The sequence below is a fragment of the Rhipicephalus microplus genome, chromosome 1, assembly GCF_043290135.1.
Source record: "Rhipicephalus microplus isolate Deutch F79 chromosome 1, USDA_Rmic, whole genome shotgun sequence".
Classification (NCBI taxonomy): domain Eukaryota; kingdom Metazoa; phylum Arthropoda; class Arachnida; order Ixodida; family Ixodidae; genus Rhipicephalus; species Rhipicephalus microplus.
In genome coordinates this window covers 212902402-212927138 of record NC_134700.1, presented here as the reverse complement: position 1 = coordinate 212927138, position 24737 = coordinate 212902402, and the positions used below count along the sequence as shown (strand labels likewise).

General features: G+C 50.9%; 1 protein-coding gene and 1 long non-coding RNA gene across 4 annotated transcripts in view; one reads left to right on the top strand and one right to left on the bottom strand.

Annotated features, from left to right (window-relative positions):
* LOC142806517 (uncharacterized) overlaps window positions 1-24737 on the bottom strand; it is a 484058-nt gene that overhangs the window by 428806 nt on the left and 30515 nt on the right. The gene's annotated exons all lie outside the window — the stretch shown is intronic.
* LOC142806428 (putative sodium-dependent excitatory amino acid transporter glt-6) overlaps window positions 1-24737 on the top strand; it is a 59048-nt gene that overhangs the window by 23972 nt on the left and 10339 nt on the right. For all 3 annotated transcript variants that reach the window (XM_075891269.1, XM_075891268.1, XM_075891267.1), the window contains exons 2-3: window positions 19267-19537; window positions 24508-24718. In XM_075891269.1, coding sequence (XP_075747384.1) covers window positions 19276-19537; window positions 24508-24718 — 473 coding nt within the window. In that variant the 5' untranslated portion in view covers window positions 19267-19275. The remainder of the gene's footprint in view (window positions 1-19266; window positions 19538-24507; window positions 24719-24737) is intronic.

Here is a 24737-nt window from a genome sequence, read left to right as displayed (position 1 = left end):
GTGAATTTTGGCTGTATTTCTGCCTTTGCTTCGTTGGATTTGTACTGTTCCAGGGTTTCAACAGCATATGTAATAATTTTTTTTGCTTTGTTTGGAAAATATCGCAGGTTATGCTGTAACATTTAGTCCTAAACTCTACGCGTGTGTATTCGTTCTCTATTCAGTGTCATGCGCTAGACCTTTGTTGTTTTCTCGTGTTCATAATACCTTTCCGAGGTAAAGTACTTCTGCTTCGCTAAAAGCTAGCACATGTACCTTTTTGGCAGTATACAGACGTAAAATAAGAATCCAAAAGAAGGACGCTAGCACTGGCACTGCAGTTGGCGACCTTTGAAGCCCCAATGCCACCTGTTCAGACTCCTTTTTACATACCGGTGGACGGAAGGCGCATCTCACTGGCGTTGAACGCGCGCAGATGCTAATAGAGAGTTTTAGTACTGCGGAATGGTGCTACGTACGCATCACGCAAGCACCTTGCGTTACGTGGCGTTGTTTGCCACTAATCGGCTTTTAGTACGCCGTAGTACCCGCGTACGTAACGAGCGTGAAGCTTGTTGCGTCATCTGGTAGATCAAAATAGAAGCACGTGTTGTTGACAGCCAATGTGAGCCAATCCAAGTGTTATAGCCAGATTACGGCCATATTTTAAGCCACAGAGCCGGTCGGTGCTTGCCTTCGTTGCCGCCATTTTGCAAAACGAAGTCTGGCGCTGTCGCGAACTTTTAGATGCGGAGCATCTAATACTCGAGGCTTGTAGTGCGGCGCCGTCCGCAAGCTTCCTCCTCCTTCTTCCACCATCTGTGCATCCCTTCCTCCTCTACACACCGCGCGCGCTTCACTCCTCCACCATCTGTGCACCCTTCCTCCTCTACACACCGCGTGCGCTTCTCCTCTTCACGAACATTCGCTAGCTGTATAATGTAGCGCGCATGCGCCGTCACGCTTCGAGAACATCGGCAGCTGACGCGCGCGCATGCGCCGTCGCGCTTCGAGAACATCAGCAGCTGACGCGCGCGCATGCGCCGTTGCTCTTCTCCCCCTTCTTGAACATTCGACAGCTGACAGTGCATGCGCCGTCGCGCTGTATATATACTCAAGGTTGGCGCTCGCTCGCTCAGTTGCCGCTCGTCGGTTGGTTTGTACGGCGCGTCGACGTCCAAGGTCGCGGTGAAATGAATTCCAACGAATCCACAAACACAATGATCGACGTCCCTTCGACCAGCGCCGCCCTTTCGCATACGTGTGTACGTGTTCACTCATTTAACACCCCCTCCTACAACCACGTTAACCAATTTAGCCATCGACCCAAGTAAGTCGCAATTTAACACCCCATTTCACAACCACGTTAACCAATTTAGCCATCGACCCAAGTAAGTCGCACTTTAACACCCCGTTAACCAATTATATGCTCCGCATCCTCCTCAGTGTTCCCCCGAGGGAAGCTGCGGGCAATTTTTTTTCGAGAGCGGCGCGATCAGCTCATACGTACGCACGCACGCATATCATGCGTGCGTACGTAGCGGCTGCGTACGTAACGCGATACGTGCACGTTGCGGTCTGCGCATGCGCACTACGCAGAACGTGGCGTCCTTACGTACGCAACGCCGCCACGTACGCAGCGTACGCAGTACTAAAACTCTCTATTATCTCCGCAAACGCGCACTTCAAGAGTTTGAAGTAGTGGGTGGTGAAGTGGAGCCTGATATATAAAATATTATCCTCTGGGTACCTCATGTTATCACGCTTGACTGTCCTCGGCAAAAGAGAAAGCGCACGTGCATGCTACTTGAACTGGCAGTGATCCACATACACAATAGTCACGCGGAGTAAAAGCGTGTAACTTGACTTCTAACTTTTCGTATACTACGATAGCACATCTGATGCAAAGTTATGTGCTAGTGTCCAGTGGTTCTTTGGAGGAATCGTGCCGGAATTCAATGACGCACGAGCCTTTGGCAGAAGTGCCTGCCAATTGAGGTTATCGTCTTGTCAGTTCTATGGATAGCCAAATGAGAGCAAAAGAGCACGGCGTATAGCAGTCGCACTTCCGGGGGACAGACTAATTGAGTCGGTACAACGCTGTCCAAACAGATAACAGCTACTGGGAAGATAAGCACAATTGGAGGGACGTCATTCATTACTGAAACGAGATATGTTGAATGTAGTGACGAGTTCCTTTCCGGTTTTTGGAGGTGCCGCCATTTTGTGCTTTTATGCGAGAGGCTAATCACTCTTGAATGTCGTTACGAGAAATTGACGAGGCTGCGAAGCATCAAACACGCCCGCGCAGCCATTTTTGGGCGCCTTCTGTAATACCATTCATTCACACACGCTACAGAGGCAAATATAGCAACGTTAACGCACCAGCATGACACGTGAGCGCATCGGTCAAATATAGTATATAGAAATGCGCGTACCTGCATTCAGGCGTAAGGTGAAATACTTGTGAATGGCACACGTGGCATGCATTGTCGAGGCAATGGTATGTATTTGGGTGCTCGCTCGTGTGCTGCTAAATTCATCACCTTCCCGACTGTTCCTGCTGTCAAAAACTGATGTAAGGACGAGTAGCAAGCAGGCACGAAGTGCCCCACCCTGTGCTTGCCTGTTTTAGTGTCGTCCTTACATCAGCTCTTGGCAGCGAGAACAGTCAGGAAATCACGCATGTTAACCCCGATTCGCTGCCTAACTTCCTTGAATGAATGAAATGAACTTTATTTGGACCAGGCCCTTTGTACTTCAGCCCTAAGGTGGGTGGCCTCCTCAGCCCAGGTAGCCATGGCTCGCTGCCGCCGCTCGAGCCCGGTTCACCAGTAGTAGCTGGTTGTCAGGGTGTTGCGTCACCAGCAAAGTCTCCCACTGTTCTTCGAATGATTCATCTTTATCCGTTTCTTTCTCCTCGTTTGCGTTTGCACTTGGCGGTGACGACGGTGGTATGTCCGGACTGTTGCGACACTCCAGCACCACGTGGCGCAGAGTGTTGCGCGTGTCTGGAGGACTAAACTTGCAGTCCCGCCTGAACGTTCCTGAATACATAGCGTGCATCAATGTTCCTCGCAGGTACGTTCCGGCTTGTAGTCTTCTCCATGTCATCGTGCCCCACCGCAGTGGTCTAGTGGCTAAGGTACTCGGCTGCTGACCCGCAGGTCGCGGGTTCGTATCCCGGCTGCGGCGGCTGCATTTCCGATGGAGGCGGAAATGTTGTAGGCCCATGTGCTCAGATTTGGGTGCACGTTAAAGAACCCCAGGTGGTCTAAATTTCCGGAGCCCTCCAATACGGCATCTCTCATAATCATATGGTGGTTTTGGGACGTTAAACCCCACATATCAATCAATCAATCAATCAATCAATCAATCAATCCATGTCATCGCTTGTTTCCTTCTCAGACTCTTGTGTGCTGGCGGGTTCCACTTCCCCTGCTTCCTGTAGTGTGCCAAAATGCCTGCGTGCTTCCTCGGTATGCACTCATGCTCGTCATGACAGCCGTTGGTATGTGATCCCAGCGTGTCGTGTCGGAGATGGCTCATCAATTTTCATGTCATCTTTTTTCTCTTCCTTTGATGCAGTTTAGTCGTTTTGCGGAAAGAGGGACCATCAAATTCTTAATTTCCACTTTGTTCGAAAATTGGGAGCATTCGGTATTTTATATGTTCGACGGAAACTTTCGTCGACAATAGTGTTTGTATCGGTTCGCGAAAATACACTGCTCATTAGCTGTCCTTTTTTTTTTTGAGAAAGTTCTTGAGATGTTGCTACTTCAAAAGCATCAACTTTCGAGTTTTCATTTCTAATTTTTTCGATTTCGAGCCGTTTCCGAGATTTTGCTTTTCAAGTTTGTACTCACGCATGATCCTCACACTCTATGTGAACACAAAGAGCGAATCGTTTCCCGTGCTGGCCATACGGTACGTCGAAGGTTCCTGTTTCGTTCGCATATTCTTCCCGGCATAAAATATTCAAATGCGAAGAGAGTGTCTCGCATATCCGGCATACATTTAGGGATGCCCCCGCGACTTGACGAGCAGAAATGTCGCCTGTCTTAATGCATGACTCCGCCTGCTCCGGGCGTTGTGCGTGACGTGAACGAAGATCCGTGCCCGAGTGCCACGCTATGGGGAATTCGCCGCGGTTATCAGGGGCACTCGCGCGCAAACTCAGAGGCCCTGCTGCTTCCTATATTGAGCTGAGGTTCTTCCGTGCCCCTTGATGGCGGCGATCAAGTCCCATTTCCGGATATGCTCTCAAAGTGAGACAGCGACGGATACGAGAGGGGAAAAAAAATAAGACCACTACGAACACTTCCGTTGGTTGAAGGGATCGTCGAAAGCAGAAAGCTAAAGTGTATCTCGTAAGGGACTTTGTTGAAGATTTTAGCAAACAAGATTACGGGGGTAACAAATTGCATATTGTGTGCGCGAGTTGATTTCGTTCCGGTTTTGCGCACTAAACGAGGGCTCGCGCCATAACGTCTTTACTTTAGGCTGACTCTGCAGGAAATCTCGTTTCCCCGAAAAAAAAATAGAAACAGTAAAAAGCAGGAGCGACGTGGGGATGGTCCAATAAGGCCGTATTTATTTGTGACAGACTGGTCTGCGATATTTCACCAACACTAGGGTCGGCGAAACAGCGATGACGTCACAAAGCGATGGAGCCCTACAGTGACGTCCTCATTTGACATAAAAAAAAATTTGGCAGATTGATCCCACATACCTGAGAATGCACGTTATAAAAAGCATGCGGAGAGAAGGTGACCGTATTGCAATTTTTTATTGAGCGACACGTCATGAAATTACGCTAAATATATGTACAAATGTTTCACACACCAGAAACTGATATGACGCGCTGATGCTCGCGAGATGCTGGCCCTCGACAGTGCTACATAAATCAACTTCAGCGCATGGCAACTAACTACAATAGACGTTAACCCGTAACGTCGGGTTAACGTCTATCAAAGGAGTACATATGTAATGTTTATATATTTGTGTAGCCAGCACTGCAACCACTATTGACGTTTCACGAAGACTACAGCGTCTATTTGAAAATCAGTTCCGAGACCTGGCGTAGCTCTGTGGTAAATGCTTCATTGCCACGCAGTATGCTTGGGTTTGATTCCAGCTGGGACCCTGACATTTATTCTTTGCATTCGTCGGGTCGACGCTACCAATGTCGGGTATTTATTAAGGCTCACGCGTTAAAATTGCCTACGTGTGTTCTCGTCGTTCCTGGGTAGACACCAAGTGTCAATCACCTGTGGCACGTACCCGCAGCGGCACATACCCACCCGTGAGTATGTGCCACGGTCTGTCGGGAAGTGTTTGACGACGACCGCGACAGAATTGTTAGATTACTCATGTCTTGACCAGTGCGTCATATTTGTCAAACTATCTTACCCTCCCATGCTAATTTTGGTTCACGCCAAGATAAGGAGGTGACCGCGAGAGCACCCAAACGTAACTGGCTAGATAGATAGATACGCTCAAAGTCGCCAAAGTTCGCTAAGAAATGTTTCGCTTTTAAGAAATGTTTCGCTCGTATACTTGCATCAATCGAGTTGACGCCGACATCCTTCTCGCGTAGTTTGTTTAGGTCTTCTTGAATCCCTCAGGCGCCGACTCTCAATTTTCGTGTTTGATAATGAATCTAGGGCTTTCACATTAATAAGCAAGAAACGATCCTAATAAAGGCCTGCCCGGTGTGCAACATGCAGCCCAGTCTCGGCGAAAGCTAGCAGAGTGGCCTCTCTGGGGCCTGTTGTGAACTATCACGGGACAAATGATAAAACTACACTTGCAAGGTACCCACTACGCCATAAATCACATTTGTTTTATGAAGTATGACAGCATCAACTGTGTCATTATTTGTCCTTCTGTGGAGGAGTGAGCTCACTGAGGAGGATAGATCGACAAAAAAAAAAAAAGAAAGTGGCCCTCACTGAGACTCACTCAGAACGCATATATTGCGCTTTGGACTTGCACTCACCAAACTTTTCCTGGGCCGAACTCACTAGAACTCACACTCACGAAAACTTTTTTCAACGCGATCCAGTTGTACTCAAACTCGCCAAGACGTAACTCACCCGGGCTCGCTTAGACTCACGGCTCGACCTGAGTCTGAGTGAGTTTGAGTCAACACGCGAGTGAGTTCGCCGACCTATGTGGACCAGAACATGGCGACTGAAGGCGTCCACAGCTCATTGGTAGAATCAATAGCGGGTTTGACGCGTCTCCAGGAGGGGCTCGGGGGCGCGCCTATTCATTGGTCGCATCCGCATTTGATTGATTGATTGATTGATTGATTGATTGATTGATTGATTGATTGATATGTGGGATTTAACGTCCCAAAACCACCATATGATTATGAGAGACGCTGTTATGGAGGGCTCCGGAAATTTCGACCACCTAGGGTTCGTATCCGCATTTTGCGGTGGCGTCGATCCTCGTCCAAGTCGTCGTCCCTCGCAAAAACAGGTCTCGGTCAGGAGGCGAAGGTCGGCTCGACGAGATGAGACTCGTTTTCTGCCAGGGCGACAGTCAACTGGAAGTGCGCATGGCGGCTTCATAAACACCCCAAGACGCTTTGTTTTACTCTTCCTTGTGAATCTTGATGTGCCATGGATGGAACACATTATGCACGTTGGTGAATACGTTGCTAACGAATGCTACTTAATATGTATAGATGGGCTGTAGTTGCGGGTTCGTGATCCTTGATGAAACAGCGCACAAAAGGTGCTTGATTAAGTCTTTTTGGGCTCTTCTAAACCACATTATTTAGGCCAGCAGATAATAACATTGAGAAATCATTGCAGTTTTGTGTCTTAAATGTAAGCACGACGCGACACAAAGAAATATCGCTACCGGCGTTGTTTCTGCTTTACGCCTGTCCGGTAAACCGGTACCAGGAAAACTAATATGCTTCGGACAAAGTAGGACTGCACAGTAGTATTTGCATCTAAGTGCGAATCGTAAATAGATGGCTACCACCAGCTGGTTGGCAAGCCGAGCAGCGACACCCATTATTACAAATGTGTCAAAGAGAACCACTGGTAGTGCATTGTCGTGTCAAGCGCTGTCATCTCAAGCAGTCGAATAGATCTCATTAAGTTGCTTTGGAATGAAACCAGTATGCCTTGAGCAAAAAAGTTCTACTTCTCGATACAAACAGATGTTTTATTGAAATTTTCAAAAAGTTGGTTGAAGTTAAGAAATTATAAAACAAACACTTCTGTGTAAATGCATTTACTGCTTCAATATACAGATTTATAACAGAAAATTCGCAAAGGTATCGAAGTAGCTAAAAATACAATTCTGAAATATCCATTCGATACAATAATTACGGAAGTACTTTGCATCTTTATCTCAAGTAGTTCTTGCCCGAATTTTTCGTATCGCATCGCGATAAAAGTTCAAACTATCTCTGTCCAGTCCTCATGGCTGACACTGTATCCGGGATTTGATTAGGAGTGTGTGAGATAACAGGTAAACAGGTCCACCGCGATGGTGTTCGGCTGCTGACCCAAAGGTAGCTGGTTCGATACCCGCTGCCACAGCCGCATCTTGATAGAGGTGAAATACTGTAATCCTGTGTACTGTGTGACGTCAGTGCACGTTAAAAAAACACCAAATGGTTAAGACTTCCGCGCCCTTTTCGTGCAATCCCCCTCGTAACTATATCGAGGATTTGGGAGGTTACACCTAAACAATTATTAGGGCGCAGCCATGACTTTTCACAGTCATCAGCCACCACACTAACAAATAGCACAAAATGCCCTGTGGATACCTCGATTTTCTACGGAATAGCGAATAATGGCTCAGTTGCTGCTTCTCCAGTTTACAAAAGTTACTTGTGGCATAGGTGGTATACTTTGCTTGTGTACGTACTTTTAGCCCCACGACAGTTTATAACCGGCTCTATAACCCAACTTTCACTGACTGCACGGCGCTTACCACGTGTTAACTCGCGTCTATTGTGGACCAAATAAAGTTATTTCACTCACTCACTCACTCACTCACTTACCACGCAAGCCTGGCTCTTTCTTTTCTTTGTCACAACAAACTGCATCAAGAATTTGCGCTGCCAACAAAAGCTGTGTGATCGGTGTATTGGGACTGCAGTTCTCGATAATTATCCATTTGGTATAAAACACCGAGCTAACGTTAACTGCTGCCCACTAAAAGAGTTAAATAGCAGTGGTAGCGAGGTATAGCGCTGAATTAACATGAAGCTAAGAAGTCCATCATTTGGAGACTTCCCTTAGCGGCGCTTCAGTTTCATAACGACCTTCCTTTAGTTCCTTTTTCACATCAATATCCTCGATGGCAAAACAGTTCAGCATAAGACCCTGACCATGTATCACCCTGTCAACGCTATTGACTCTTTTTAATTAGGTATGCAATGATCCGAAACCATTGCAGATATGTAAATTAGCACTTTATAGTTCCCAAGCATCACTGTAGTCAGACAGTAATGCGTCTGTGTGAGCGTGCATGTGTGTGGATGTAGGTGGCAATTTTATCGTAGTGATGGCCCCGATTCCAAGGTTATGTAGTTTACAACCCGCCATTCTCTTACAGCCTCCGTACGTATACCCTCACTATGCAACACAAAACGCGTCAAATACTTAGTACAACATTGTAAGGTTTGACGAAGCACTCATTTCAGAGCGGAAAAGTCCGCGGCCATGGGTCGACAAAGTGCGTACACTGCGATTCCCCCAACGCGTTTGCCCCTGACATAATTTCACGGAGATCGGCCTCAGCTAGAAGCTCCATGACTGTCGTCTGCGTTCTGACAGCGCCTATTTTTCACAGCATGAATATACACAGTGAGGCCAGCTGAACCTTTTTACATGCGGAGCATGTTATACTAAGGGCTAGTCATGCGCCGTCGCCGTCCGCAGCCTCCCCTCCTCCTGCGCCAGCCATCTGTGCATCCCTTCCTCCTCTCAACACAGCGCGCGCTGCACCCGCTTCTCCCCTCCGCGCGCCGCGCGACACCTATCGCGTGCCGCCGCGGAGAAGTACGTCGACGAAGCCGGGGAAGAATACCTGAAACGACGACCCTTCGTGATAGTTGGTGAGTTCAACGTCGACGTCATCAAGGACGATTAGGTGGTCGTATACATGGAGTCGCGGCACTCGCTAAAACGAGCAACGCACGACGGCAAACATCATCCGACCATGGTTCGCGGGACGTGCATCGACCACGTCTTTGCAAATTTCGACCTTTGACCGCTGCAAGAAGACCCACTCACCCTTCACTTTACGGCCCATAAAGCCATCTTGCTCAAAATACCCAAAGCGTCTCATCAATAAACATCGTCTTTCGCAGCATACGTGTGTGCGTGTTCACTCGTGTTCACTCATCACACACACGTATGTCGCAAATTACAAACCACATTTATCGCAGTTCAACATGTATGCTCCGCATGCTAACCAGTGTTCCCACTCGGGAAACTGCGATCTTTTTTTCAACCATAGGGTGTTTTGCGTTTGACGCATAAAATTAGCGCTTCTTGTTTGCATAGATAAAAGCGGTGCTGTGTTTTGCCTTTCCAGCTGTCTCTCCATATCCGTGTGCGGGCGTTCACTCCCTCTCTCCATTTCCTCATTCCCCATTTCCCCTTTCGTGGCATTAAATTCGCGGTGCTCTGGTGAAGCTATGCAAAGTGTTGCAACAGTTGTGCGCAGAGCCGTCTATTTGAATTGTGCATACACCAACTGAGCCTCGAGGAAAACATACTCACGGTGGCATACCGAGCCGACAGACGTGTTAGCCATGTCTGCAGTGATTCTATATTCTTTCTTTTTCTTTTGCTCTGCACCTATGTTTGCGTACGCGGTGTTTCCCTGGCAGTGTAACTGTGTTAGTTTGTCGAGATTACACAACTGCACAAGTAACCTGTCGCCGGAATATACAATCTGCTACAGCAGTGAATGCTTTGTGGATGCGCCGCATATGAGCGTGCAACTGCTCTCTCCCCACATCAGAGATGGTTCGCCGACTTTCCGCAGTGAACACATGTTTCTGCACGTGAAGCGCGCGCGAAGTCATTGGCTGCTGGTGTTCTAGAGCTGACATTGGTCAGTTTCGTCAAGAGGTAAACTTTACTCCTCTTATCGCCACTATTAAATGCGAAGCATTTCTCAGTGAACTTCGGCGACTTTGAGCGTATCTATCTATCTATCTATCTATCTATCTATCTATCTATCTATCTATCTATCTATCTATCTATCCGCTTACGTTTGTGTGCTCTTGTGGTCACCCCCTCAACTTGGCGTGAACCAAAATTAGCATGGGAGGGTAAGATGGTTTGACGAATGTGACGCGCTCGTCAAGACGTGAATAATGTCACAATCCCGTCGCGCACGTCGTCAAACACTTCCCGCCAGGCAGTGGCACATACTCACGGGCGGGTATGTGCCGCTTGTAAGCGGGTATATGCCACAGGTGATGGAAAGTATCTACCCAGAAACGACAAGAACACACATGGGCAATTTTAACGCGTGAGCGTTAAGCAATGCCCAACATCGGTAGCGTCGACCCAACGAAGGCATAGAATAAATTTCAGTGTTAAAAAAAAACCGGACTTAAGCAGCATAGGCCAACCGACGAATGCAAATATTAAATTTCGGGGTCCCAGCAGGAATCAAACCCAAGCATTCTGCGTGGCATGCAAGCATTCTATACCACAGAGCTACGCCAGGTCTCGGAACTACTTTTAAAATAGACGCTAATCTTCATGAAACGTCAATAGTGGTTGCAGTGCTGCCTACCCCATTTTAAAAACATTACATATGTACTCCTTTCATGCAGCCGTCACGTCGGGGTAACGTCACTTCGCGGTGAGGTGTCATGCGCTGAAATTGATTTATGTAGCAGTGTCAAGGGCCAGTGTCATCGTGAGCATCAGCGCTTCATGTCAGCTTCTGGTGTCGCTAAAACACATTTGCGGCTGACACCGTTGTGCAAGTGAAAAACTGGTTATATAAACATCTGACCCTTCAACATATGTCTCTGTGTGCAACATTTGTACCTATATTTAACGTCATTTCATGACGTGTCGCTCAATAAAAAAAATGCTACCACGCCCACCTTCCCACCACGTGTTTCGCATAAAGTTGATTCCCATATACATGGGATGTGCCGATTTTTTTCTTCTCAAGCTGAAAACTGAAATCTCATGTCCCCTCCCCACTTAGGTCTTTTGCTCAAGGCGGCTCGAAGGCGACAGCGATATTTTTTTCTACTTCAGTTATAGTTATATATGTATAATTAACTAAACAGTGTTCATTTTTAGGGACGAAGCTCCTTAGAGTGGCACCCGTTCGTCTCTCGTAGCCGTTGTAGTGTGTAACAAGTATAACATTTTGACCTCCAAGGTGGGGCTGGTGAGAGATTTCTTCTGTACGTTGTTGAACAATAAAAAATAGTGCTCAATGTACACGCCAATGGCTGCTAATGGGGAATGAGAGACAGGAGCATTCGGCTTTTAGTCAACTCGCACGCTGCGATCCGCATTAGCAGCCATTGGCATGTACATTGAGCACTATCTGACAAGAAAGGGTTGCTACATTATACTCGCTGGGTGTAACCTCTTCAGTTTTAGAAAGGTTTAGCGAGGGTTGAGCCGCAGTGCCATGAATACAATGAACTAGTATATAAATGAACTCGTGGTGGTTAAAGGTGGGAAGTAGAGGGGGAAGTGGTTCTTAAAATTGGAAAAGAAAAGAAAAGTGAACCCCGCAACTGTCTGCAGCTAAGTGCGACACCTCAGCAGTGGTTCACATGGGAAGGGGAATGGGGATAATAGACTTGAGCGAAGAGAGGAAAGAGAAAGGAGAGAGCGAGCAAAGGAAGGGGGGGACGCACAGATCGTCTACCAAAATCACGGGGCGCGAATTCTCTAAATTCGCTCACGCAGTCCGCTTCCGTCTACAAAGTCGAGCAGCGCTGAAAGGGCACGCTTGATATGCGCGCGGCCACTGTTCGGGAACAAGAGGTGCTCAGTTGTTGTCCGAGGCAGGCCGAGAGCTCCGTACGTTGCGAGAATCACCTGTCTGCTCGCGTCACCAGCCGGGCAATGAAGCAAAAGGTGGTCCAGAGTCTCCAGGTCGCCGCAGTCCATGCAGTATGGACTGCCACGCCCGGAGTGCCGATGTTTTCGCTCGGCGGTGTAGTTGTCTCCGGTGCGGAGACGGAGAAGGAAACCGCGGTCTCGTCTTGGGAGGCCCTTGAGAGGGAGCCGCCGCGGCGGCTTTCCAGCTGCTACGCGAGGGTCGGGATGACGCTCGCGCACGTAGCGGGCGGTGAGGAGACGGCCGGCATCCGCGGAGCACACGAAGTTGGTGACGCCGGTGTCGGGGTCGTGCGCATCCCTCGCGGCACAGTCGGCCGCCTCGTTGCCGGGTATTCCGATGTGCGAAGGCACCCAGTGCAGCGAAAGGTCGCACCCCGTTTGCTGCACGGCGTGCAGCTTCCGGGCAACTCTCTGCGCAAGGAGGCTGCCGTCTTCCTCGCGCGAGATCGCGGCCAAGGCCGCCCGGGAGTCGCAGATGATGGCTGCAGCGCTCATGGGTGCCCGCTCACTGAGGAAATCGGCTGCCAAATTTATAGCGGCGAGTTCCGCCACAGTGGAGGAGGCGAGGGAGGGGAGGCGGCACTTGAGAACCGCGCCGACTGATGGCACAACGCAGGCGGCGGCCGCGGAGCCGTCGCGAAGCACTGACCCGTCGACGTAAACAAGCAGCCGGCCGTTCAGCTGTTCGTGAAGGAGGGCGGAGCACTCCTGCTGCATCGCTGCCAGCGGGGTGCGCGCCTTCGCTTTGATGCCGCCAATGGTCTTGGTGATCACCAGAGGGGTGTGGCGGTAGGGTGGGATAGCCAGCCAGCTGGGGTACTGCATGTATGGCACAACCGTCAAGAGCTCACTCGCCCGCTGCCCCATGGATGAGTGAGGTAGAGCATATAGCCTGTTCACAAGGAGCTGCCCCTGCCTTGTGGTTTTCAGCCGCAGTACATGATTTAGTGTCCGCTGGGTCACCCGCAGGGAGATGGGAGTTTCCCCCGCTTCGGCGAGCGTGGGGCCCACCTGGGAGGTTTGGGGAAGTCCGTAGTACTCCCGCACGGCGTTGCGATGGTCCGCGTCCAAGGCAGCTAGCTGGCAAGCACTCAACGAAGCCACTGCTGCAGTGTAGATCACGCGTGCCGATGCGACTGCGTTGTAGACTCGCAGGGCAAGGGCAGGGGTGCAGCCGTGCCCTCGCGCGAGGAGACTGCGTGCGGCGCCGAGTACCTTGCGGTTGCTCGTCCGCAGATCGTTGACGGCCGGTCGCCAGCTGAGCCGGTGGTCTATGGTCACCCCCAAGTAGCGCACCTTCGTGCTCCACTCGATGGGGAGGCCCCGGAGTGAGAGCCGAGGCGTGGAGCGGCGTGTCGACGCTCGCGGGTGGACGAGCAGTGCCTCCGTCTTGGAGGCGGCGAGCGCCAGTCCAACCCCGTTCAGGAATGCGTCAACCGCGTCGATGGCCACCTGGAGGGACTCGAGAAGGGCTGCCCGGTGGCGACCGGGGCCGCAGGCAAACAGCGCAATGTCATCGGCGTAAATCGCCACATGCACTTCACACGCCGTGTTGCACGGGATGTAGTCGGGCAGCTTGGCAAGAGCCAGATTGAACAGAAAAGGGCTCAGTATGCTGCCCTGGGGTACGCCTGCGGTGACGGAGTGGGGACCGCTGATTGTGGAGCCAACACGAACGCGAAGAGTGCGGTCGCCCAAGAAGCTCTCCAGGTAGTCAAACATCCGCCCGCACACACCGAGGTCACGAAGTGCGTCCAAAATCGATGCGTGGGGCAAACAGTCAAACGCACTTCTCACGTCGAGCAGCACGAGAATGCCGTAATCGCCGCGGTACTTGGCCTCCTCGAGGGTGGCGATCACGTCGGCCAGTGAGTCGAACGTACAGCGCCTTGGGCGAAATCCGCTCTGTTCGGGAGGGAATGCGTTGGTTGCGGTGGCAATCCAGCGAAGGCGTCGCAATGCCATGGCTTCCATGACTTTCCCTGCGGCCGAGGTAAGTGACACTGGCCGGTAGGATGAAAGCTCCGTGGCCGGCTTCCGTGGCTTCAGGATGGGCACCACGAGCGCCTCTTTCCAGCCAGGAGGCACCTGACTTGTGCGCCACACTTCGTTGTAGGCCTCCAGCAACCGGGGCCGCGTGGAGGGGTCAATGTTGCGCAGCACCTGGTAGGTGAGGCCGTCCACTCCCGGGGCAGACCGCTTCGTGCGGTTGTTGAGCACTGCGGTCAGCTCGCTGAGAGTAAACTCCTCCGTGCACAATGCGCGGATCTCTAGCAGAATGCCCTCGGTGGGAAAGTACCGCTCGGGAGCGAAGAGCTCAGGCCTGTTGAGTGCAGGCACAGGTGGTAGTCCCTGTGGAGGCTGTGGGCAAGCAGGAGGGGCAAACTTGTCTGCCAGCAGCTCAGCCAATTCCTGCGTGGCGATCCTCATTGCAACAGCAACACAGAGAACCGGGCAGCGAGGCTCTCTGGTGCGAAGAACGGCAGCGAAAATGCGCCAGGCTTGGGCGTGGTTCTGAGGGTCATCTAGTGACGAGCAGAGGCTCCCCCAGCTCTGGTTGCGACGGCGTCTGGCGTGCCTGCGGCACACCGCGTCAATACAGTTATAGGCACGCCAATGTTCCGCCTTCTGCGAGCGCACCGCCACAATCTGCGCCCTGCGACGCGCGGCGCGAAGGTTGAGGAGGCTGATGTCTGGTGCGGGGGTGCCCGCAGGCACGGTGCAGTGGGTGGTAGCTGCGTCGTGACACTCGGCCAGCGCGGTGAAGAAGTCTGGAGAGACTGGCACTCTAGCACACAGTTCTCTGAAGCGAGTCCACTTCACAACACTGTAGGTCCGAGTGTACCTGATGTAAGCTGAGGGGGGTGTGACCACGATGGGGTAGTGGTCGGAGCCCTGAGAGTCCGGTGCACGTTGCCACTCATATTTACACGTACCACCCACGAGAGTCAGGTCGATGGCACTGTCGGACACACCACGGCGCGCGAGAGTACAGCTACCCGTGTTTATAACGAGCAGTCCGGCCTTTTGCACGGCATCGAGAAGGTCGCGCCCACGGTGGTTCGTCACGCCACTGCCCCAGGAGGTGTGGTGAGAGTTAAAGTCGCCACCGATGACCGCGTCGCGATTTAGGCGGTCTGCGAGGCGGCACACGAATTGGGTGTCCCAGCGTGCCGAGTAGTTCGATGTGCGCACGTACACGCTAGCGACACTGGTGTCCGTGCTCCCGATGCGCACAGTCAGGGCGACGGCCTCGAGGGTGTCACAGAGAATGTCCTCGATGTCCACTGCAGCGTGAGGGAGGTCGGCGCGCACATAAACCGAAGCCCGCGACGTGCCGGGAGGATGCGAGGGAGTGCTGCACCGGACTGCGCTACACTCTTCAAGTTCGCACTGCGTGGTGCTGTGATAGCCAACAAAACCAGGTAGGTTGAGTGTTCCGACGCGAGCGTAGGTTTCCTGCAGCAGCAAGACGTCGTACTCGCGTCGGAGGAGTTGGGTAGACAGCTCGGCGTGACGGCAGCGGAGGGAACGAACGTTCCATTGAAGAATCCGCGGCCGAAACACCTTGCCGCTAGCCATGTTAATTGAGGGCAGCGTGGGCGGCCAGGGCCGCGTTGCACAGCTCGAACACAGGGCCGGATTGCGGTATTGTCCCGATGAGGGCCTGCACGGCAGCGGCCAGGGCACTAATCACCATGTCCTTTTGCACCTCGCAGTCGGGGGCTGAGGGTTCGGCGGCCGGGGGCGAAACAACCGCGCTGTACGTCCGGCCCGGTTGCACTACCGAGGAAATACCAGTGCACGGTGCTCGAGCAGGCACGGCTTTTCCCTCGCTCTTAAGGTTCCTCTCGGCCTCACGACGAGAGAGGGGCGGGTCCGCAGAGGCCATGATTTCTAGCACCTTCCTCTCGTGTTGCCAGCGAGGGCATCGGGGCTCGGTGGCGGGATGTGGGCCGCCGCAGTGTAGGCACTTGGGGCCGGGTGCAACGCAGTCGGCGCGGGCGTGGTCGCCGCCACAGCGCGAACAGCGTGGGGAGCTGGTGCACGTCGCATGAGTGTGTCCGAAAGCGCCACAGCCAGCGCACTGGAGAGGGCGGCGACGACGACAACGTACAGGGCGGGTCTGCTTAAATAACGCCACCTCAGGTGGCGGTGCGTTACCCACAAATCGGAGAAGGACATTGCGTCCGGTACGGGCACAAGAGAGGATGGGAGCAGAGCTCTCTATGTTGTTTTTGAGGACCTCCTCGTCAAAAGCCGCGTCAACGCCGTGAAGTACGCCGGTACAGGTACCTTTGTTGGCGGTCTTGGCGTTGACAGCCACATTCCCGATGCTTTCCACTGCCAGGAGAGCGGAGGTGTCAGCTCCGGGTGTGGTGTCAACCGCAACAACGTTGCCGCTGAAGTTAATGCGCACACGCTTCGTGCCGGGCACCTTCGAGAGCTGTGCTGCAATTGCGTCGCGGCTGAGGGAGAGGAAGTTGTTCTTCCTGCCCTTGGGGCGGTAGAGGATGGTGGCAGAGGTGCGGCGGGGCTCATTCGCGACCAGGTGTTCGATAATATCGAGTTGGTGCTGGCGGCGACCTGGTTTCTGGCGGGGCCCCTTTCCCTTGCTTGGGGGAGCTGCACTGGCTGGCTGCCTACTGGAAGGGGCATTTGTAGCTGTTGATGCCTGGCACGGAAATCCGTTTTTCTGTTGATGCTTGCGTCGGGCCTCTTCATAATCTGCTTCGGTAGAGGCGTCCACCGTCAGTGGGCGCATGGGGCCGAAAGCAGAAGGAGGGTGTGGCGCGGTGCTAGCGGCAGAGTTCGGAGGAGCTGCGGCCGTAGCAGACGACGCGCCCGTGCTCTCCTTTGAGCGGGAGAGTGGAGGAGAGTGCTGTTGTTGTGGCGAGGAGGTGGGAGGTAAACAAACCACCCCATCAGACACCGGAGAGGCCGCTCTCTCTGGAGGACGGGTCGGACGGGTTGTGTGACCGGAAGAAGGTGGGGAAGGCTCGAGGAGGGTGGGATTTCCTGTGGCGGTCTGGGAGGCTCCCGCTTGCGCAAGAGACTCCAATGTTGCCTCGGTTGCCCTTCCAGTAGAGGTCATGCGCGTTCCTTCGCCTGGAAAAAGGGGAGAGACAGCACTGCGTGCACACCCCTCTCCGAACAGGTCTTCTTGACGCCCGGCGCGGCAGGCTTGCCCGGCCAGCAGGCAAGGGCAGAAAGTGGTTGCCGGCGGCGCAGAGTGAGCGCGCGCTCGCTTGGGAGGAGCTGCAAACGACGCCTGTTGTGTTGCCCGTTGGCGGCCTGGTCCGTCAGCGCAGATTCCGGTTCTGAAAAGGGCCAGACCCTTTGGGGAGGGCGACAGGGACGGAGAGGAGGACGGAGGCGTGTTGTGCTCCCAAGAGGAGGATGATGTGGGCGAGGAGGAATCGGTACTGGCCTGTTCCTCGCTGTCTGCCGGTGTTGATGCGACCGATTCTTGGTAGTCCTGCAGCTCAGCCTTGCTTCCCTCTTGTAGTGTGGGTACAAGATGGAGTTGGGAAGGCTGTGGTACTAAGGAAATGGCGGCGGCGGCCTCCTCGGCTGCGGCCGTTAGCTTCGCGCTTTTCGTGGTGGCGGCCTTGATTGTTGGTGCCTGACGCCGGCGTGGTGGCAACAGTTTCCCGATCCTTCGTACATGGGGCCGAGAAGTTGGGGTGCTGGTAGATGAGTGCTTTTGAAGACGATTGGCAGCAGCCTTCAGTTTACGAGCCCGGGTAATCATCGGGGCCGCAGGCGATTGATTGGGTGAGCTGGGGCGGCTCGTTGCGGTAGCATGCAGGCTCGCGCAGAGGGTGATCTCGTCAGGAGCGTCCTTAGAAGGGGTGTCCGTCACTACTGGTAGAGGCGATGGGCCGTACTAGGCGAGGTCATTACAGATAAAAAAAAAAAGAACTAAGGGGAGATGAGAGGGCTCTACATTTCCTCAATATCTTGATAGCCCTGAACAGGGCTTGAGACAAAAAATGGCTCAATAGGACAAGGGAGGGAAGAAAAAATTTAAAACGGCGCACGGGTGTGCGCAAAAGCTATCAAAATAAAAAACTGGGGGAGAAAAAAAAATGGAAGCATGGAAGCGCCCGTAAGGTACGGCGCCTCACTAGACGCTCGCGTGCTCCTCCAGGAAAACCGGTCGGGGACCGACCGAAAAACACGTCTGCTCTCTTCGGCGGTCGCGACGAGACTCTGGGAAGTAGACCCGAAGCGCAAGCCGTAAGAAAGTGTGCGTGTGCCACCTCTCGTTTAGTCCTTGGAATGTCCGCTTGATGGCGGTGCTTTTGTATGGGGAATATATGATGAAAAGATGCGAGATGGTGGTATTTGGAGTGTTGAATAGATGGACGAACGGACACACAGACAGATGCATGGATGGACGCATGAACGGGCGCACGAACGGACGCACGCACGGACGGGCGGATGGACGCATGGGCGGTCACAAAGACGGACGCATGAACGGACGGAAGCAAGAACGAATGGACGGACGAATGCTTCGTCCCACTCTCCATCATGCACTCCGTGCATATGCTGCCAATTTTTGTGTGTGTGTGTGTGAAACTTGTATAACGAGAAGTTGGTGGCAACCTGTGGCGCCGGCTACTCTTCTCACCTTGCACACAAGCCCCGCCGCGGTGGTCTAGTGGCTAAAGTACTCGGCTGCTGACCCGCAGGTCGTCGGATCGAATCCCGGCTGCGGCGGCTGCATTTCCTATGGAGGCGGAAATGTTGTAGACCCGTGTGCTCAGATTTCGGTGCCCGTTAAAGAACCCCAGGTGGTCGAAATTTCCGGAGCCCTCCACTACGGCGTCTCTCATAATCATATGGTGGTTTTGGGACGTTAAACCTTACATATCAATCAATATCTTGCACACAATACCCTACAAAGGCTCATATCTGAGCATCAACTTTTCACTGGAAAGTATGCAAACGCGCACGAAATTTGTATGCACAATAACGCATGACGTAAGCATGGTCAGTGAGTTATTTCCGAAAAAAATACCACTTTTATCACATTAATAGAGAGAGTGCTGCATAAGCTTTCGTGGTAATCTGGCACAGGCAGTTATGTGTGAAGCTCAGTTATAGTTGACCCACAATGAAGAACTAAATAGAGGGCTCATGAGCTGCATTTCTGTTCCTTCCTTCTTGATCTCTTTCGCAGAACGGAAAGATGAAACTCGAGGAGTGCAGGATGGCCACCATGGAGGTGCGAGCCCTGTCTCTGAGGGCCAAGCTGCGCAAGTTCGCCAAGGAGCATTTTTTCCTGCTCTTCACGCTAGGCGGCGTCGTGGCCGGTGTGGTGCTGGGCCTCGGACTGCGACAGGCGAGCCCCAGCGAGTCCACCATCATGCTGCTCGGCATTCCTGGCGAGGTGTTCATGCGGTGCCTACGCATGCTCGTACTACCCATGATGATCGCCAGCATCATCACAGGTGACTCCGACACTCGCTCGAGTTGAATCAGTGTGTTTAGAATACGGGTTTAACTGTTTAGAGTATGCGGTACTCTACTACGGAAGAGCAAGAAGCCGTCCCAACAATACACAGACTAACGAGTATGTTTGTTCTATTGACAAAACTTGCAAAATTCAGTGGCGCTGGACACGGGAGTTCTCAGAGTTCTTCGTTAGAAGAAGGTATAGAGGGGTAGGTGAGGACCATTGCGGAAACACGTATTTTGCTACAACCTTAGTTGCTACTACTGAATATCATGTTCAAATCAGTCACGTAGGCCTCCGTAAATGTTTTCTTTTTTAATGGTTGAAGGTTACAGCGCGTTTTCTAGGTCCACTTTTAGTTAGCCAGAGCCAAGGGTAGGCGTGGTGTAAAAGTGTTTGCGGTCAGCCAAGTTGTAAAAGAGAAGCATAGGCATAACTTAGTGTACGAACAAACGCATTACACCTACACATACTGAATGGAGAAACAAATTAACTCTGCGTGTCAGTTCCCAGTGATACCCCCACACGAAAGTGGCGAGTACTCTACGATCAGCCTTATCTTTCTCACGTGCAGTTTAGTACCTGACACGCGTAAATAACCTTTTCGACAAGAAATACATTGCATGGCTGAGCAGGGGAACAGAGAAAGTTCTCCTCACCTCATCTATGCTAGTGATGCGCGCTTGACAAGCGTAAGGGCTCACTATCAGTGCAGCCCAGTGTTCCGTGTTCAATACAAAGGCACAAGGTACCCTAGCGGTGCACTGTTCAAACTAATAGCAGCAGACCTAGAGTATTTTGTTACCCAGTAACCAAATGTTAGTTTTCTCCATACGAGTGGCAAAGCTGCTTAGTCTTTCTGAACACTAATTGGTGTCACCCCAAGAATACGCTACGTCGCCATTTCAGCGTTACCCTTTGAGTTTTAGAAATATTAAAACATCACAATTCATTAAAAACATGCTGATTATACAAATACGATTGGTAGCGGGATAGGGGAGAAGTAGGGCTGTTGTACTGCAAAAGATATGTCACCAATCTATACTATCTCTCGTCCTTGCTCGCGTGTTTTGTTCACTTTTGCTGTTCTTAATGCATCTGATGACATCAGATTTCTAAATCGTTCATTCTTAACTCGATAAAACTATCAAGAGGTCTCCCCTACGTTGAGAAATGAAAGGAATAAAATTGAACTGCCCAGCCATTCCCGCAACAGGTATGGGCCAAGTTTTTTTTCCTTCCGGAGAATTGAAAGGAATTGAGAGGAACTCTCTGAAATGGGGTTCGAATGGAGACGCCCATTCCGTAACACTGCTAGACAATCCCTCAGAGAGACTTTCGTCCCTTTTTATATTCCTATACAAAGAGAGAATTCCCTCGAATTGCAAAATTTCTGGTTTATTCAAGCATTTCATCACAGAAAGCCCTGTCGTCTAAACGATTGAGCACTAAGGAGAGTGATTGGTATTATACACAATAAAGCGGGCGCTAGTACTGAATATGGTGCTCTTACTAGTGATACGTGAGCCTGTAACTACTGCGGTAACGATGTATTGACTGAATATTCGAAACATACCGTTCATTTCCCGCTGTGTTGCACCTGAATTGATTTATGCATCGCCTTCATGCACACGCAGTATTCATAACGTGCACGTGCCAACCACATGGCGGGTGGGTCTTTTTTGCGATTATCATTTGGTACATAGCCGTGGAGAGCAATTTATCCCGCCTTCGAAGTTTTCAGAGCATCTGCAAACAAATTAGCATATGCGCATATCTCTATGTAAATGCACCCGCGTCAGGATGCATATGCGCTCGCCTTTACTCGCCTAAAGTACTCTTAAACGCTGAGCTGTTTCTTGATTGATTGATTGATTTATTGATTGATTGATTGATTGATTGATTGATTGATTGATTGATTGATTGATTGATCTGTGGGGTTTAACGTCCCAAAACCACCACATGATTATGAAATACGCCGTAGTGAAGGGCTCCGGAAATTTCGACCACCTGGAGTTCTTTAACGGCTGAGCTGTTTTTTTTGAGCTGACCGATAGTCTGGGCTCAGTTAACATAAATTATCGTTTGACACGAACTGACACGCACCGTTTTCGTCCTCTCCATCTTCTGCTTCGCTGCCAGAACACGTGCGTCGATTTCTCTGGTGCAGGATGCGCGTACTCTGATAAGCGGGAGAACATCTACAGAGAGAAAGAAAAAGAAATAAAAACACAAGTTCCTGGGTCGAAAGTTTGCCTGATCCCACTCATTGTACAAATCAGTTTTGTGCGAAGCAGTCACTGAGTAGCTGTCTAGGCTGCATTCTCCTACGAGGCCTGTATCGCAGTAGAGCATAAGTAGTGTTTATTACTTCGCTGTAAAATTCGACAGCCAGCATTGCAACCAGCATAGATGTTGGACCGACATGACGCCTATGTAGAATGTTTTTCCAAAGCAGTTTAAGGATCCAGCATGGCTATGTGGTAGAATGTCTAACTTCCACTTGGAATGTTTGGGTTGAATTCTTGCCAATATCCAGATTTTTAATATTTACATTAGTCAAGTCAACATGGTCGACGCCGCATTTTTCTTAACGCTTTCTCGTTTAAACTAAAAATTTCTGTCCTTGCCGTTTTGGGGTAAATAAAAGTTGATTCATTTGTGGGGCATACCAAGATACTGCAGCCCCTGCTATGCGGGTATGTGTCATAAGGTAATGGAGGAAAGCATTTCAGGTTGCACACGAGAATATTTCGGCGTTATTCATTTCCTAACCACATAGTAACATTTGTCATACTCTCGTGCCTTCCTCTGCCAATCCTGATCTATGCCAGATTAAGAAAGTGACCATGAGAGCAGCGAGACTTACGAGGCTGTATAGATGGATATACGTAAAACTCTGGATATACGTAACTGGATATACGTAAAAGTGCCCTCGGTTCGCAGAGAATGGCTTCGCATTCGGATCGGATCTTAACCTTCGCCTATCCGGGCACGTTGGCGTAACACAGCTTTGCATAGCATAGAATGGTGGTGGAGGAAAGTGAAAGTAAATGGACGTTAGGAAGACAGAATTAAGGGTGTGGGTGAGGGAAAGTAGGGGCGAAAACATGTACAGCGTGAGAAAGAGATGGAACGTAAGCGTTGATAGAACGTGACACAACGAGAGGCTGAAGAAAGATAGAAGGTCGGAGAATGATTGCGCAAAGAGAAAGTATATAGAAAAAAAAAGAAGTATTGATGAGAAAGATAATAAAATATAAAGACAGCGAACGCAAACAAAAGAAATTGAGAGTAAATGAACAGAGCAAAAATGCAGAGCATGCACAGCCATGGGTATGAAAGAGTGAGGTGAGAGGGTAACAGCCTAGCGGACCAGGACCAGCTATGTGCCCGCCAGCTCTGCTGTGACTCAGCCTTGCCTGTCTTAGTGCAGGACGCCTGACTTAGTGCAGCTTTTTTTAAAGACGATAGTCTTTCTTGGGAACTTTCGATGCAAAAAGTTTGGTCTGTTTGTACGTTTGTCTGTTTGTCCACTCCTAACGACACCAGGTACTCGAAACGGCTGACCCCATCCGCAGCGCCCACCAATGTTTGCTCAAGATTTAGCGTTCATTCTTGTGCAATTGTCAATTGAAAAGCAATTATTGCACATGTCTGGGGCACCATAACCACCATATTTTGCATGTGCGTCTTTTACTAAAAAAGGCATACATGAGTAAATTTAAGGATCGTAGCGCTTATCACGCTGCGCTGACCATGCAGTGCTTTCACGAAAAAGCGAATTTTTCCAACGTTTCCCTAAGACGAGACGGTGGTGGCACCTACCCGTCGCCTTGCGTTCTACACCTTATCACCTCTGAGACGGGCGCGCACGCTTGTCTCAGAGCCAAGCGCTTCGTTTTACAAAAAAAAAAACTGCCAGATGGCGCTCATGTCTCACGTGTGCCGTGACTTGATGCGCTTGTTCGCCTCCGCTGCACGCTCGAGGCACTCTAACGCAGCGCCTCCAAAATACCATTCGCCCCCTTTTTTTTGCAGAGAACATCAAATAGATGCTTTGCTCACTCTCTCCACACGCAAGTCTATTGTCTTTTGCAGACACGGGGCCAATTTTTTTCAATCACTCGTGCGCGTGCGTGTGTTTGTGCGTGTGTTTGTGTGTCTGTTCGTGTGTGTACGTGCGTGCGTGTCTCTAGTTGCGTGCATGTAATGTGTGAGTGTGTGCACTCACGCATATGCGATTAGTATGCTTGCATATCTCTCTCTCTCTCTCTCTCTCTCTCTCTCTCTCTGTGTGTGTGTGTGTGTGTGTGTGTGTGTGTGTGTGTGTGTGTGTGTGTGTGTGTGTGTGTGTGTGTGTGTGTGTGTGTGTGTGTGTGTGTGTGTGTGTGTGTGTGTGTGTGTGTGTGTGTGTGTGTGTGTGTGTGTGTGTGTGTGTGTGTGTGTGTGTGTGTGTGTGTGTGTGTGTGTGTGTGTGTGTGTGTGTGTGGCTATAGTGCGATCACACGTTCAGAAGCTCGTTTCTAAATAAGTAAAGGAGAGTTACAACCACCCGTCTGTAGCACCAAGGCGCAAGCAAAAGCCATGCGGATTCCTCTGAAAGAAACCTTCTTAGTGTCCGAAAAATTCGTCTTCATAAATTTCGTCGCGAAAATTATGCACGCAGTCTGTCTTAAATTTCTGCACAATGTCATTGACGAGGTTTGACAAACTATCGGCCGGACTCTGTTGTCAATCTCATGCCTGTTTTTTTTTTCTGACCTCACTCTCTTGGAACCCTGACTTCGCTAACGCTCGGAAGAATTCTATACTTCCAAGCGTTAACCAACTTAGGATTCAACTTCATCGGTTGCTCAATGTGGTAAGGCGGACAAACTGAACTAATCCAAGCCTTTCTTCTTTTTGTGTGTGTATAATCACAATTTTGTTTTTTGATGTACTCTATGCATTTTTCATTACCAGGCAGCGCCAACCTGAGCGGTAAGGCCAAAGGCAAGATGGCCCTGCTGACGTTCGCCATCTTCATCGGCACCAGCTTCACGTCCGCACTCATAGGCTTGTCGTTTGTCACCATTATCCATCCCGGAAGCCCCGAGCTCAAGTCTGAGCTCGATGTTGAGGACGAAGTGAAGGCCAGTGCACACCTGCTAGACACATTTTTGGATCTTGTTAGGCGAGTTTCTATATGTCAC